This window comes from Tamandua tetradactyla, chromosome 6, assembly GCF_023851605.1.
Source record: "Tamandua tetradactyla isolate mTamTet1 chromosome 6, mTamTet1.pri, whole genome shotgun sequence".
NCBI lineage: Eukaryota > Metazoa > Chordata > Mammalia > Pilosa > Myrmecophagidae > Tamandua > Tamandua tetradactyla.
In genome coordinates this window covers 129,901,515-129,915,028 of record NC_135332.1, presented here as the reverse complement: position 1 = coordinate 129,915,028, position 13,514 = coordinate 129,901,515, and the positions used below count along the sequence as shown (strand labels likewise).

Here is a 13,514-nt window from a genome sequence, read left to right as displayed (position 1 = left end):
AAGTACAGTAAAAACACACTTGGTTTCAGAGATTTTAGGATTTCTAAAACTCATATATAATTAAAAACATGTAATGTCTTATACACAGAATATGCACGTCCGCACCCATACTGCAACTCTAACTTTAACAATAAAAAACTTATCTTTAAAGTCCTTAATTGGCAAAAAGAATATCATTAATATCTTAAAGAAGACAGGGATCAACCCCATTCTTTGAAAAGGTACCTGAATTTATCCTCTTAATAAGGGATGAGAGATCATTAAAAAAGACATCGGTCATGTGGTTGCTACCCATAGAATAGTTCCAGCAGCCTTTGTAAGCCAACCAATGGAATGCTGACAGTTGGAATGTTTTGTCAGAGATCACCAAGAATCAGAGGAAATGAAAGAACTATCATTATATTGGTTAAGGAAATATTATTTCAAGCCTATCATAGTATAAATGATGAGCAATAGAGCTTTGAAACACTATTTTAAAAACAAAAACAAAAACATCAAAGAGAATAGGAAAGAAAACTACACAGCCGAGAGCCATAAACCTGAAAGCCAATTAAGCCTCTTGGACTTCCTAGGTGTGACCTCTCTGATACCTCATCAGAAAACCAGTACATATTTCAGAGGTTATTCTACAAATTAAATCATTTAATGCATACATAGACTTTTGAACACGTACAGAACAAATGTTAGTTATTATTACTACTCAAGTTTCCTTGCAGTTAATTTGAAAGCTATGGTAAACAATTATGGTGTAGCCTTCATTTCTAGTTTCTCATGTGTGTTATAATTTCACCTTGAAATTTCCAGCAAGAATATGTAAGAGGAAAATGGGAAGTGAATTTATTCTCAATGTATGAGTCCTATTAAGTACTTGACAAGCTATAGGATATAAAGAAATTCTACAATGTCAGTGAGTTTGTCTCCCTTTTATTACATAAAAACTCTAAAACATAGAACTAATGGCCAAAGAATGTTTTCACCAGTGTACTCAAACAACTAAATATTCTAAACATAAGAGCTATACTTCCAAATTTCAGACATTTTAAATGGAGAATGCATACGTATGCTATTGAAGAAAGTTGGCATCAAATCAAATGACTATTATAGGACATTAAAAAATTTTAATGCAGTTTTATTGAGATATATTCACACCCATACAAACCATATGAAGTTTACAATCAATGGCTCAGAGAATCATCACACAGTTGTGCATAAAAAACGATGATTAATTTCAGGACATTTTCATGACTCCAGAAAAGAAATAAAAATAAATAATAAAAACCAAATCCTCCCATACCCCTTTATTTCTCCCATTACAATTGACCCACAGCATTGGTGTAGTACATTCGTTACTACGGATAAAAGAGTATTAAAATATTACTGTTAACTACAGTTGATAGTTTGCAAGTAGCTACATTTTTTCCCATATACCCGTCTATTTTTAACTCCTTGTAATAGTATCATACATTTGTTTTAGTTCATGAAAAAACTTTTTTATATTTATACAGTTAATCATGGATTTTGTCCACCACAAGAGTCACTGTGTTATACATTTCCTGTTTTAACCTCAAACTTTCCTTCTGGTGACATACATGACTCTAAACTTTCCCTATCCACTACATTCACACACTATTCAGCACTGTTAATTATTCTCACAATAATGTGCTACCATCACCTCTGTTCATTTTGAAATCATCAAGTTCAACCTACTTAACTATTCTGTACATATTAAGCAATCACTCCCCATTCTTTAGCCTCGTTCTATATCTTGGTGTGGTAGTTAGATTCAGTTGTCAACTTGGCCAGGTGAAGGCACCTAGTTTTGTTGCTGCAGACATGAGCCAATGGTACATGAACCTCATCTGTTGCTGATTACATCTGCAGTCGGCTAGGAGGCGTGCCTGCTGCAATGAATGATGTTGACCTAATTGGCTGATGCTTAAACAAGAAAACGTAACACAGCCCAAGCAGCTCAGTGTAGCTCATCTCAGCACTGGCAGCTCAGCCCAGGCCTTTGGAGATGCAAAAAGGAATCACTCCGGGGAAAACTGTTGGAACCCAGAGGCCTGGAGAGAAGGCCAGCAGAGATTACCCTGAGTCTTCCCACCTAGCCAACTGGAACACTTGGTAACCTATATTCTATATTTTATGTCTATAAGTTTACATATTTGTGAGATATCAGTGAGATACAATATTTGTCCTTATGTGTCTGACTTACTTCACATAGCATAATGTAAGACATTAAATTTTAAACCCATGGTAAGCACAAGAAAAATAATAAAAAATTTACTCACAAAGAAAACAGAAGAAACTCAAAACGGTGCAAGACAAATATGGACATAGAAATTAATGAAGGGTCAAAAAAGGCATAAGATTTAGAACAAAATAATAATATGGCAGAAGAAAGTACTGTATTATCAGTAGTTACTAGAAATGTAAATGGATTTGACCGTCAGTCAAAAGGTAGAGATTGACAGAATGGATAAAAAAGCATGACCCAAACATACCCTAGTTTACAAGAAACTCACCTTAAATTCAATGACATAAGTGGGCTGAAAGTGAAAGGATGGAAAAAATACATCCATGCAAGTAGTAATTAAAAGAGCCAGCGTGGCTAGAACAATACAGACTTAAGTCAAAAACTTTTAGGAATAAGCAAAATCATTATATAATGATAAAGGGATCAATTCAACAAGAAGACATAATTATAAATATATATACACCTAACAGCAGAGCCCTAAAATATATCAAGTAAATAATGACAGATTTGAAGGGAGGGATACAGTTCTACATTAATAGTAGGAGAACTTAACACTTTCAAAAATGGAGAGAACATCTAAACAGAAGATCTACAGACAAACAGAAGACTTCAACAATATTCTAAACCAACTAAATTTAACAGGCATATATAAAATACTTCATCCAATAGCAGCAGAAAAAACTTATTTTCTCTAGTGCATATGGATCATTCTCCAGGATAGACTATATATTAGATCATAAAACAAGTCTCAATAAATTAAAAAAATACTGAAGTCATACTATGTATTTTTTCTGAACACAATGAAATGAAACTAAAAATCAGTAAAAGGGGGAAATGGAAAATTCACAAATAAGTGGAAATTAAACAATATATCCTTAAACAACCAATAGGTCAAAGAACAAAACACAAGAAAAATTAGGAAATATCTTGAGGCACAGGAAAATGAAAATTCAGCATATCAAAACTTATGAGATGCAGCAAAGATAGTGCTGAGAATGAAATTTATAGCTCAAATCAGAGACCTAACCTCAAAACTGGGAGATTTAGAAAAAGAAGAGCAACTAAATCCAAAGCCACCGGAAGGAAGGAAATAAGAATGATTAGAGTGGAGATAAATGGAATAGAGAACAAATAAAACAAAAAGCCTAAGAATCGAGCTAGCATACAAGCACTTGCTTAGGGAATGTATAGTGATTTCTGAACTAACATTTTAAAAAAATATTTTCTGAAGCATTATAGAGAAATTCAAACTACTAGTAATTCAATGGATTATAATTTTTATATTATCACAAAAAATATAAATTTTATATTATCACAAAAAAGAGAACATTATGAAAGATGACACAATAAGAGAAGTGTATGCATAAATACATAAAACTTAATACAGTTTTCATTTAAGCAACATGTCATAAATAGTCATGCTCACCAGTGTCACTGGCAGGCTCAGATGTGAGTGGTTTTGGAGCTGGTGTATTTTTGGGTCTGGCAGCAACCTGAGACGGAGATGAAGGTATGTTGTCTCCATTAACTACATATGAACAGCATGAGTTTTGGACTAGAGTGTTTGTAGGTACGTGATTATCTACCCCGTTAGTACCTTCAACAGTCAACCTTTAAAAAAAAAAAACAAAAAAAACATGTCTTACTTGAATGAATTAAGTATCATTAAACAAAAGAACCACTTAATTTAAGAAATACTTACTGAGTTCTTAATATTCAAGCAAAATGTTAAGAACAGAGAGGAATGAACAAAGGTGCTTTTATCATATTAAAGTTTAAGCTACTTTCAGTTATAAATGCATCCAAACTAGCAAATAAAAAACAAAAAATACCAAGACATATAAATATACCAAGTCAAAATCAATTCAGTGCCCCAAAGTAATGTTCAAAGTGTGGATTTTAAATACTTAGGTTTAAGAATATGAATCTTTGTTTTAAATGCTCTGAAAGTACTTTCAAAAGCAATGCTCATGAAACTGTATGAAATTTATGATAACCAAATCTAAATATAACTATTGTAATTTTATCAAATACCAAAAAATAAGCTGAAAATATCTAATATTTATTATAAATTATTATATGCTAGCCACTAAAATTATGAGAACATTATGACCAAAAAAGCTAACTATACTCCATATTTAGAATTTACAGTTTATAAATTAACTGTAAATAAACAAATACAAACTACAACCACAAAAATAAAAAATTTAAGTCTTACTGGCAATGGATGGGGAGTCGGGTGATACTCCCGAAGTCACCAGGACGGTTTTAACAAAATAACAAAAATACACAAACTTACAGTAGTTTCCTAACTGATACGTTTCCTCTTCTGACACCCTTTATCTATTGTCCTACAGAGGAATCTGAATGCTACTATGAATAATAAAAACAAATCATGTCTGTTTCTTGGTTAAAATCTAATGCATGTAGAATAAGATCTGGATTTTTTTACTGTGGTCAACAAACCCTTTCAAAAACCAGTCCCTCCCCAACCCCATCTATCTTTCTGATCTATTTCTATCCAAATTCCTCCTTGCTCCCCTTACAACAAATATACTGTCTCAATGTTATTAATTCGAAAAACATGTTGAAAAGTCTTCAAATGTTTATTACAATAGTCAATAAAAATTGTAATGACCATGAGATGACTAGAAAAGGTTAAATATTATGCTCAAGTAAGAATGTATTACAGTGTATAACTGCAAAAAAATTTTCATTGTCTATGCACTTGCTATTTCCTTTGCCTGGAAGACGCTTCCCTCAGAACTCTGTGAAAAAGTAGTTCTTAGCTTTTTAGCTTGAATAGCACTTCCTCAGAAAGGAATCCCTGACATCTGTCTTTAAAACTGACTCCTTTCCCATACCCGTCACCTTGTCCCATTTCAATGACTTTATAGTTCTTATCAATACCTCTGATCACTGTATTTCTTCATTTTTTTACTATCTACCTTCATTCCACCAGAATTAAATTTCATGGGAACAGGGCTGTTATTACCAGTGCTTGGACTGGCAGCAAACAGACACGTAAGTGTTAAATAAGCAAATGAACGAATGACTGCCAAGCTGCCGTTCCTTATCTCTTATATCTCTGGAATGAAATGGGTACGGGAATGTGGGCAGGTGCTCCCCAGAACTGATGCTTACTTTCTGCAGAATTTGTAATAAGGGCGAGTGTAAATGTTTGGAAATGGGTAGAGGTGATAGAAGCACACTATAGCGAGTGTAATCAATAGCGATGACATGTGGGAGTGGTTGTGGTTAAAAGGCTAAGTTTAGGGTTGTCGTTAGAAGGAAAGAGAGTAGATGAAACATGGGACTGCACAACATTGTGAAATCTCTTATGGAATGTAAATGTGGTTAATAGTACAAAGAATGTTCTTCCATGAATTAGAACAAATATATAAAAACTATTATGATACCTTAATAACAGAAGGGTATGGAGTAAAAATACACCTAAAGCAAACCATTGTCAATTGTAATATAGGAATATTTTTCCATTATTGAAATAAAAAACACAAAATAGCATTACGCTAAGTGAAAGATATCAGATGCAAAGTATTGACTTTGTGGTTTGACTTCATTTATATAAAATGTAAACATAAATAAATTTTTTAAAAAAAGTGTTTGATCTGACAGAAATAGATTAGTGGTTATGTAGACCTAGAGAAAGATAGAGAAACTGAGAGGTGACTGTCAAAGGGTATGGGGTTTTTCTTCTTGGAGTAATGAAAATGTAAAATTGATTGTGGCAATGAATACACACTCTGTGAATATGCTGAAAGCCACTGACTATACACTTTGAATGGATTGTATGGTGTGTGAATACATCCCCATAAAACTGCTTTAAAAAAACAAACAAAACCTCCCCAGGTGACTCTGATTGGTATACCCATCCCCAGCCACCCAACACAAGTCAAGATGGTTAAAAGAACCATCTGAAGTTCTTTGGGTGCAAAAGAACTAACCTTTGATTCAAGATGTGTTACTACATAATAAACAACATTTGCATTTCATATTGGTGGTGATTCAAGTTCCGTTAACCATCCACAATTGTATTTCATAAATTTATAAAAATAATCAATGGCTCCTGGTATAATCACATATATACATATATAAACAAACAAACAAATGAATAAACAGTGGAGGGATAAGGGTTATGGGATATTTGGGTGTTCTTTTTTATTTTTATTCTTGGAGTAATAAAAATGTTCTAAAATTGATTGTAGTAATGAATGCACAACTATATGATAATACTCCAAGCCACTGATTATATACTTTGGATGGATTATATGGTATGTGAATATATGTCAATAAAATTGCATTTTAAAAATTTAAAATTAAAAATAATTTTAAAAATTATAAAAACAGACAATTACATACACATACACAAATATATTTTGATCAACCTAACTGTTGTAACCTTTCAATATTTTATAGTGTGAATTATAATATAGATACTAAATATCTTTTATTTAAACCAAACACATATACAGAAGATATACCTATCTGTTAAATGCTCTGATGAGAATCATTTAAGGAAAACTGAGGAGTTGTATTAGTAACCTTCTAGATTAACAAAGGTTATTATTTATCATTTACAAGACTGCTTTCTCATATGTGACAGACTTTACAGTAATACATTTTTATAATTTCCCATTATATTTGATTATATGCTTTTATTTCGATTAAAATTTTTTCAAACAGAGAACTCATTAATAATCATGAAATATGAATGCCAGGGAATGTTTGAAATGGCAGGATGATTTTTAAGAGAAGATCACACAATCTGTGAAGATTCTATCTTCTAGTGATCTACAAGAAGCTGTCAAATCAGACAGCAATAAGATACCCATTTGTCCACAGTATCTGACTCTCTTTAGTATTCACTGACAAAACACAAGTAAATATAAATTTTAAGAAATCATTTCCAAGAAAAAAAGGAAGCATTGATTAATAAAACAACATTGAAAATATTATTTGAAGTAAAAGAAGCCAGTCACAAAAGGGCCCTTATTTTACAATTTCATTTATATGAAAATGGTCAGAATAGACACAGAACATGAGTTAGTTGTTTCCAGTAGCTGGGAGGAGGGAAGAATGAGGAATGTCTACACATAAGTATGGAATTTTGTTTGGGATGATGAGGATGTTCTAAAATTAGACAGTGATGATGGCTGCACAACTCTAAGAATATACTAAAAATCACTAAAATGTATTTTAAAAGGGTGAGTTTTATAATTATATGTATCATTTCAATAGAGCTGTTATTTTTTAAAAGCCATTTTCACAAGCATTTGGTCAAATTTAGATACAAGCTTGTAAATTCTGTGGCAAATTCTAAACTAAGAATAAAATGAAAAGTTCAAATATGGGAAATGTTACATCAAGTTGCCATAAATACTAAAGTAAAATATTCTACCTGGTAGTTGTCCTTGCTGAAGAATCTCCATTTTCATGTAAGGCATCACCATTTTGCTGTATTTCTACTGAATAACAAGACAGAAAGAAACTAGATTTTTATATACTTTCCAATGACTTTTTTCCCTTTAAATTTTAAAAACACATAAAGTTAGCCTACTGGTTGGAGATGATCTGCTGTTTGTTAGATTTTCTTGCTCAACCACCAATCCATCAAGCACAACTGTTAATTCCCCAGTTTGCACTGTGCCATTTTTGTTTTCCAAGGAAAGTTTTAATTGTTCTTTCACGCTTTCCACTAGAAAAAAGAATAGATTAATTTAAAAGATTTTGCCAAAATATATTTTAGAAATCAAAATTACATTTCAAGAATTACTGTATTTCATTACTTGATGGTTACATTTAGAAGGAATTATTTGCATTTTTATTTGTACACCCTTCTAGACAACACAAGGATCATTCCCTTTTATATTTAGTAACCCCTCCTCATTACTCTTTTATTAGAAATCTCACAAAACATATGAATATATCTAGATAGTAAGTGCAGCAATTACCTAAACTTTTTTTTTTTGAAACCAAAGGCTCTTTACTGAAAAGTACAAAAGCAGGTACACTGGATACAACCTAGAGAGTATTAAGGAGATAATCAAAAACTATTGGCAAAGTCCTTTGAGGGATGGGAGAAAAAATATGGAACTATTAAACTTTACCATCAGGGAATTCCCTCATATTGTGTCAAACTTTAGGGACACACAAATCAACAGGCCATGCCCTTAATCTTGAGGCTTACTATTGTGAAGCTTATGAAGGCAGTAGAGAAGCTTAACCTAGCTATAAGTGTGCCTAAGAGTTACTTTCGGAGGACCTCTTTTGTTGCTCAGATGTGGCCTCAGTCTCTCTAAACGCAACTTTGCAAGTGAAACCACTGCCCTCCCCACTATGTGGAACATGATACCCAGGAGTGAAAGTTTCCCTAGCAGCATGGTAGATGACTCCCAGGGATGAATCTGGCCCTGGCACCGAGGCATCAACAATTCCATTCTGACCAAAAGGAGGAAAAGAACTGTAACTAATAACGTATCAGTGGCAGAGAGATTTCAAATAGAGTTGAGAGGCTACTCTGGAGGTTGCTCTTATGCTACCTATCACAACCTGCCAAACCCCAACCAGGACCATTCCAGCCAATCCTAAAGTACACCTAGGTCAATATATAAGATTCCACAAGGAATCCATGCATTGGTGTAACTTTCCAGAAACCTACAACCTCCAGATAGGTCCCTGGATCAGATAAGTCCTGAAACCTAGAGGGCCCAGCCTCTCCAGAACATCAGATAGTTCCATCTCCCTACCCCATGTTATTGACAGACCCTTCCAACATGAAAAAGTTAGAATGGCCATGGCCTAAACACCCCTAAAGAGAGGGACAGAAAGACCAAAGACGATGGTGTTATACAGAGAAGATAGGATTTAACAAGTGAATATGACTGCCAAATTATTAAACTGATATCTCTTTTAGTTTCCAGTATCTTAGAGCCACTAGAAGCAAACACCTAAAATTGTGGAATTGTAACCTATGTCAAACTCTGAAATATACTCTACAACTAATTGTGGTGCTGTGTTCTGAAATTTACATTGCTTTTTTGTATGTATATTATTTTTTCACACACAGAAAAGAAAAAAAAAGTCGACTGTGGTGATAAGAAAATATTTAAGCCGTCTAGCCTCCTATATTTTGGAGCAGCTAGAAGTAAGAATCTGAGAGTATCATATGGTAGCCCATGACAAACTCTAGGACCTGTCCTGTAACTACTTGTTGAAGAGTGCTTTGAAAACTATTGCTTTTTTATTTCTTAGCTTTGTATACATGTTATACTATACAATAAAAAAGTTTAAAATACATAAATACACAAAAAATGGGGGTGGGGGGAGTGAAGTAGACACAGCAGTGGAAGGCCCAGCAAAAAATTAGGTAATGGTGCTGGGAGGAGGGGCTGTGGGTCCAAGAGGATCCATCTACAATAATTTTTATCAAAACAGAAGCAGCATAAAAATAAGTATTGAAATGAAATTAATGAATAATCGCAGAAGCTGGCATAAACTGGTACTAAAAACCCACAAATGGGGGAGGCCTAACGTTTTTTAAAAAGCCAAGGACCTGCCTTCATTGGAAAGGATTTGGAGGCTCAAGCACAGACTAAGGAGAGCAACCCATGCTGCAAAAAGGGAGTTCAGTGCCTTTGTTCTTTTATTTAAAAATTTTTAATAAAACCAATCAATATACAAACATGAACATTCTTAATGTATCAACACTCCATACTTGGTGTGCAATCAATAGCTCACAATCTCATCACATAGTTGTATATTCCTCACCATGATCATTTCTCAGAACATCTACATCACTCCAGAAAAAGAAATAAAAGAAAAAACTCATATATACCATACCCCTTACCCCTCCCTTTCATTGACCACTATGACCACTAGTATTTTCCTCTACCCAATTCATTTTAACATTTGTTCCTCTTATTATTTATTTATTTTTTTAATCCATATTTTTTACTCATCTGTCCATACTGTAGATAAAAGGAGCATCAGAACAAGGTTTTCATAATCACAGTCACTTTACAAAACTATATCATTATACATTCATCTTCAAGAAACACGGCTACTGGAACACAGCTCTACAGTTTCAGGCGCTTCCCTCTAGCCTCTCTAATACACCTTAAACTAAAAAGGGGATATCTGTATAATGAGTAAAGATAACCTCCACGATAACCTCTCAATTCTGTTTGAAATCTCTCAGCACTGAGACTTTATATCATTTCTCTCTTCCCCCTTTCAGTTGAGGTTTTCCAATTCCTTGATGCTGAGTACCAGCTCATTCTAGGATTTCTGCTCTGTCCCACGTTGCCAAGGAGGTTTACATCCCTGGGAGTCATGTCCCACATAGAGAGGGGAAGTGTGGCGAGTTTGCTTGCCGTGTTGGTTGACAGAGATAGACTGCATTTGAGCAACAAAAGAGGTTGTCTGGGGGTGACTCGTAGGTCTAATTTTAAATAGTCTTAGCCTATCCTTTGCAGGGATAAGTTTCATATGAACAAACCCCAAGACTGAGGGTTCGGCCTATTGATTTTGTTGTCTTCACAGCTTGCAAGAACATCAGGCGTTCTCCAAATGGGGAAGCTGAATTTTCCTTCTTTCTCACCATTTCCCCAAGAGGACTTTGCAAATACTTTTTTTATGCACTGTTCAAATCACTCTGGGATTTACTGAGGCATCACTCTGGTCAAACCTACAAAATCTCTTGGCCTACTCAAGGTTCCATGTACTTATGGTATTCAATTAAACTGTCTATATAAGTTATATTAAGAGTTGTACTAGTTAAAATACAAATTTTGTACCAAAAACACATTTTTTGCTTTAGTCTCACACATAAGTTAAAGTTTTAAAACCTGAATTATCATCTATTTTCAACACCCTACAATATTGACATTCCTTTGTTCTTCCTCATGCAAAAACATTTTTTAATTTGTACATTTAGTCACTATCATTGTACTCCAGGCATTCCTAGATTATACCATCTCAGTCTTTATCATCTATCTTTCCTTCTGATTTCATTTGTGTCCCCAGCCCTCCTCCCTGTGTTATTCTCATGTTCAGCTTCATTCGGTGTACTAACATTATTGCATTATAATTAGGTAGTGTTGTGCTATCCATTTACAAATTTTTACCAACAGTCCTGTTAGTGCCTTTGTTCTTCAATCAAAAATAAAACCCATGTATTAAAATTGTGACAAGGAAACATCAATGCCTTGAAAGGACAAGCATTAGAGGATGCTCCTGTCTTCTACCCCCTGCAGTGTCCCAGCTCCCTGCACCCTGAAATCCAGCTCAAGTGTGCCCACTTGGCTATGTACCCAGGGTAGAGATCATGGGGGTGGGGGGCAAGGACGCCCAGCTGCCCAGTCTGCTCTAAAAAAGGCAGTATCAAACTTGAAAAAAAATGTTATGAAAAATCTGTACGATAAAATGTGCCTATAGTTATATATATTTCTCTCTCTCTCTTTATTTAAATCTCTCTCACGGTCCTTATTGACCGTTATATATATTTCTCTCTCTCTCTTTATTTAAATCTCTCTCACGGTCCTTATTGACATCCAATATGGATTATGTATCCACCACTTAGCAATGGCTTTTTTCATTTTTTTTTTTTAACAGGCGGCCTCTGCCCTGTCGGAGTCCAACGTGCCCCCACACCAGCCGGGCCTGCAGCAGGTCAGATGCCTCAACACTGCCCCAGGAACCAGAAGGACCAGGAGAAAGCTTCTCACAGTGACCAGGCGCCAGGGAGTCAAGCCCAGGGTGTCCCTCTGCTTGTCTACGGTAGAACCAGTACCCGAAACCCAACATCTTCCCTTCTCCCTCCCTGGGCAACAGTGGCCAGCAGGGAATGCAGGAAGGTAGCCCTGGCCTGGGACCCCTGGAGTAGCTAGCCTCAGTGAGCACCAGTGATAGCCCCAGGGAAAGGATGCCCCAGGAAGGGTCTCAGGCCCCTTGCCGCCTTCCTGCCAAATACCCATCCCTTCGCTCCTCCCCAACAGCTGTGCCCATACCTCAGTCAGATCTCTGACCTCCCTTGCACCCTCCAGGTCTTGCCCCACTGACTGGAGCAACCCTTCCCCCAGGCCCCACTGAGAACAGCGGGTCCCAGGCAGATTCTGCCCTCGGAACAAATGGAGAGAATGCTTCGGCCCCTCCGCAGCTGGGTCTGAGGGCCACCAGTGGGGCAGCTCCAGGGGGCTACCTCCTCCCTGGGACCTCCAGTGAATTGCCTAAACTTTTGATCTTCAACTCAAGATACTATGACATAAGACTCTTGTAGTTGAGGTAAATTTTCTACATGGGAGTCAGGGTGTTTATAAATGCCAGCACTGCTACTTACTAGCTGTACCTTGAGTAAGTTATTTAAACTTCTTTAAACCTCAAAGTTTCCTCTTTATAAAACGGGGTTAAAAATGGCATCAAACTAAAAGGACTGTGTTAGGGCCAAAGGTGAAACCATACAGAAAGCATTCAGTACCACATCTGACCCACAATAAAGGTGTGACAATAAGTGCTGTGACAATAATTTATTCTTTCATTTTTTTAAATACACATAAGACCAAATATTGGGCTATCTAGTTCTTAAACTTAAGCACATTTTGCTTCAACTTCTATCCCTCAGATGATATATTAAAACATTAAAATTATTTTTAGACATGGAACAGATTCTACCCCACAGATTTCAGAGGAAACCTTGATTTTGGCTTCCAGCCTCCAGAACTGTGAGACAATAAATATTTGCTATTTAACCCACCTGTTTGTGGTACTTTGTTAGGACAACCCTAGGAAATTAGATAGCTATTTTAAAAATCCATTTGCCTTTGGTGTTATACATTTCATTACTATGTGTCTAGGCATAACTTTTTCTTTATCTTGCTTGGGGTATGATGGGTGTGTGGTTTAAAGTTTCTGTAAGTGTTTAAAATATGCAGCCATTAACTTTTAAAACATCTCCTCTGTTTCACCTATTCCAGGCGTCCACAAATTAGGGTTCACAAGTCAAATTTGGCCCATTGCCTGCTTTTGTAAGAAATGTTTTACTGGAATACAGCCATGTCATTTGTTTATGTATTTTCTGTGGCTGCTTTCATGCTACGATGGCAGAGCTGAATAGCTGCAATAGACCATATGGACTGCAAAACCTATATATTTACTATCTAGCTGTTTATAGAAAAAGTTTGCCAATCACTGCTTATGGTATCTGTTTCCTTATGTTTTCTTTTTTTTTTTATTTTTTTAT

The 13,514-nt window shown here is 35.3% G+C and overlaps 1 protein-coding gene across 4 annotated transcripts in view; it reads right to left on the bottom strand.

The window, feature by feature from the left end:
* Positions 1–13,514, bottom strand: part of WWP1 (WW domain containing E3 ubiquitin protein ligase 1) — a 158,236-nt gene that overhangs the window by 74,068 nt on the left and 70,654 nt on the right. For 2 of the 4 annotated variants that reach the window (XM_077167131.1, XM_077167132.1), the window contains 3 exons: positions 7,836–7,973; positions 7,677–7,743; positions 3,684–3,868 (listed from right to left, as the gene is read on the bottom strand). In XM_077167131.1, the coding sequence (XP_077023246.1) occupies positions 3,684–3,868; positions 7,677–7,743; positions 7,836–7,973 (390 nt within the window). Of the gene's footprint in view, positions 1–225; positions 1,056–3,683; positions 3,869–7,676; positions 7,744–7,835; positions 7,974–13,514 lie in introns of those variants that run through there. The other 2 variants (XM_077167133.1, XM_077167134.1) reach the window with 2 other exon arrangements.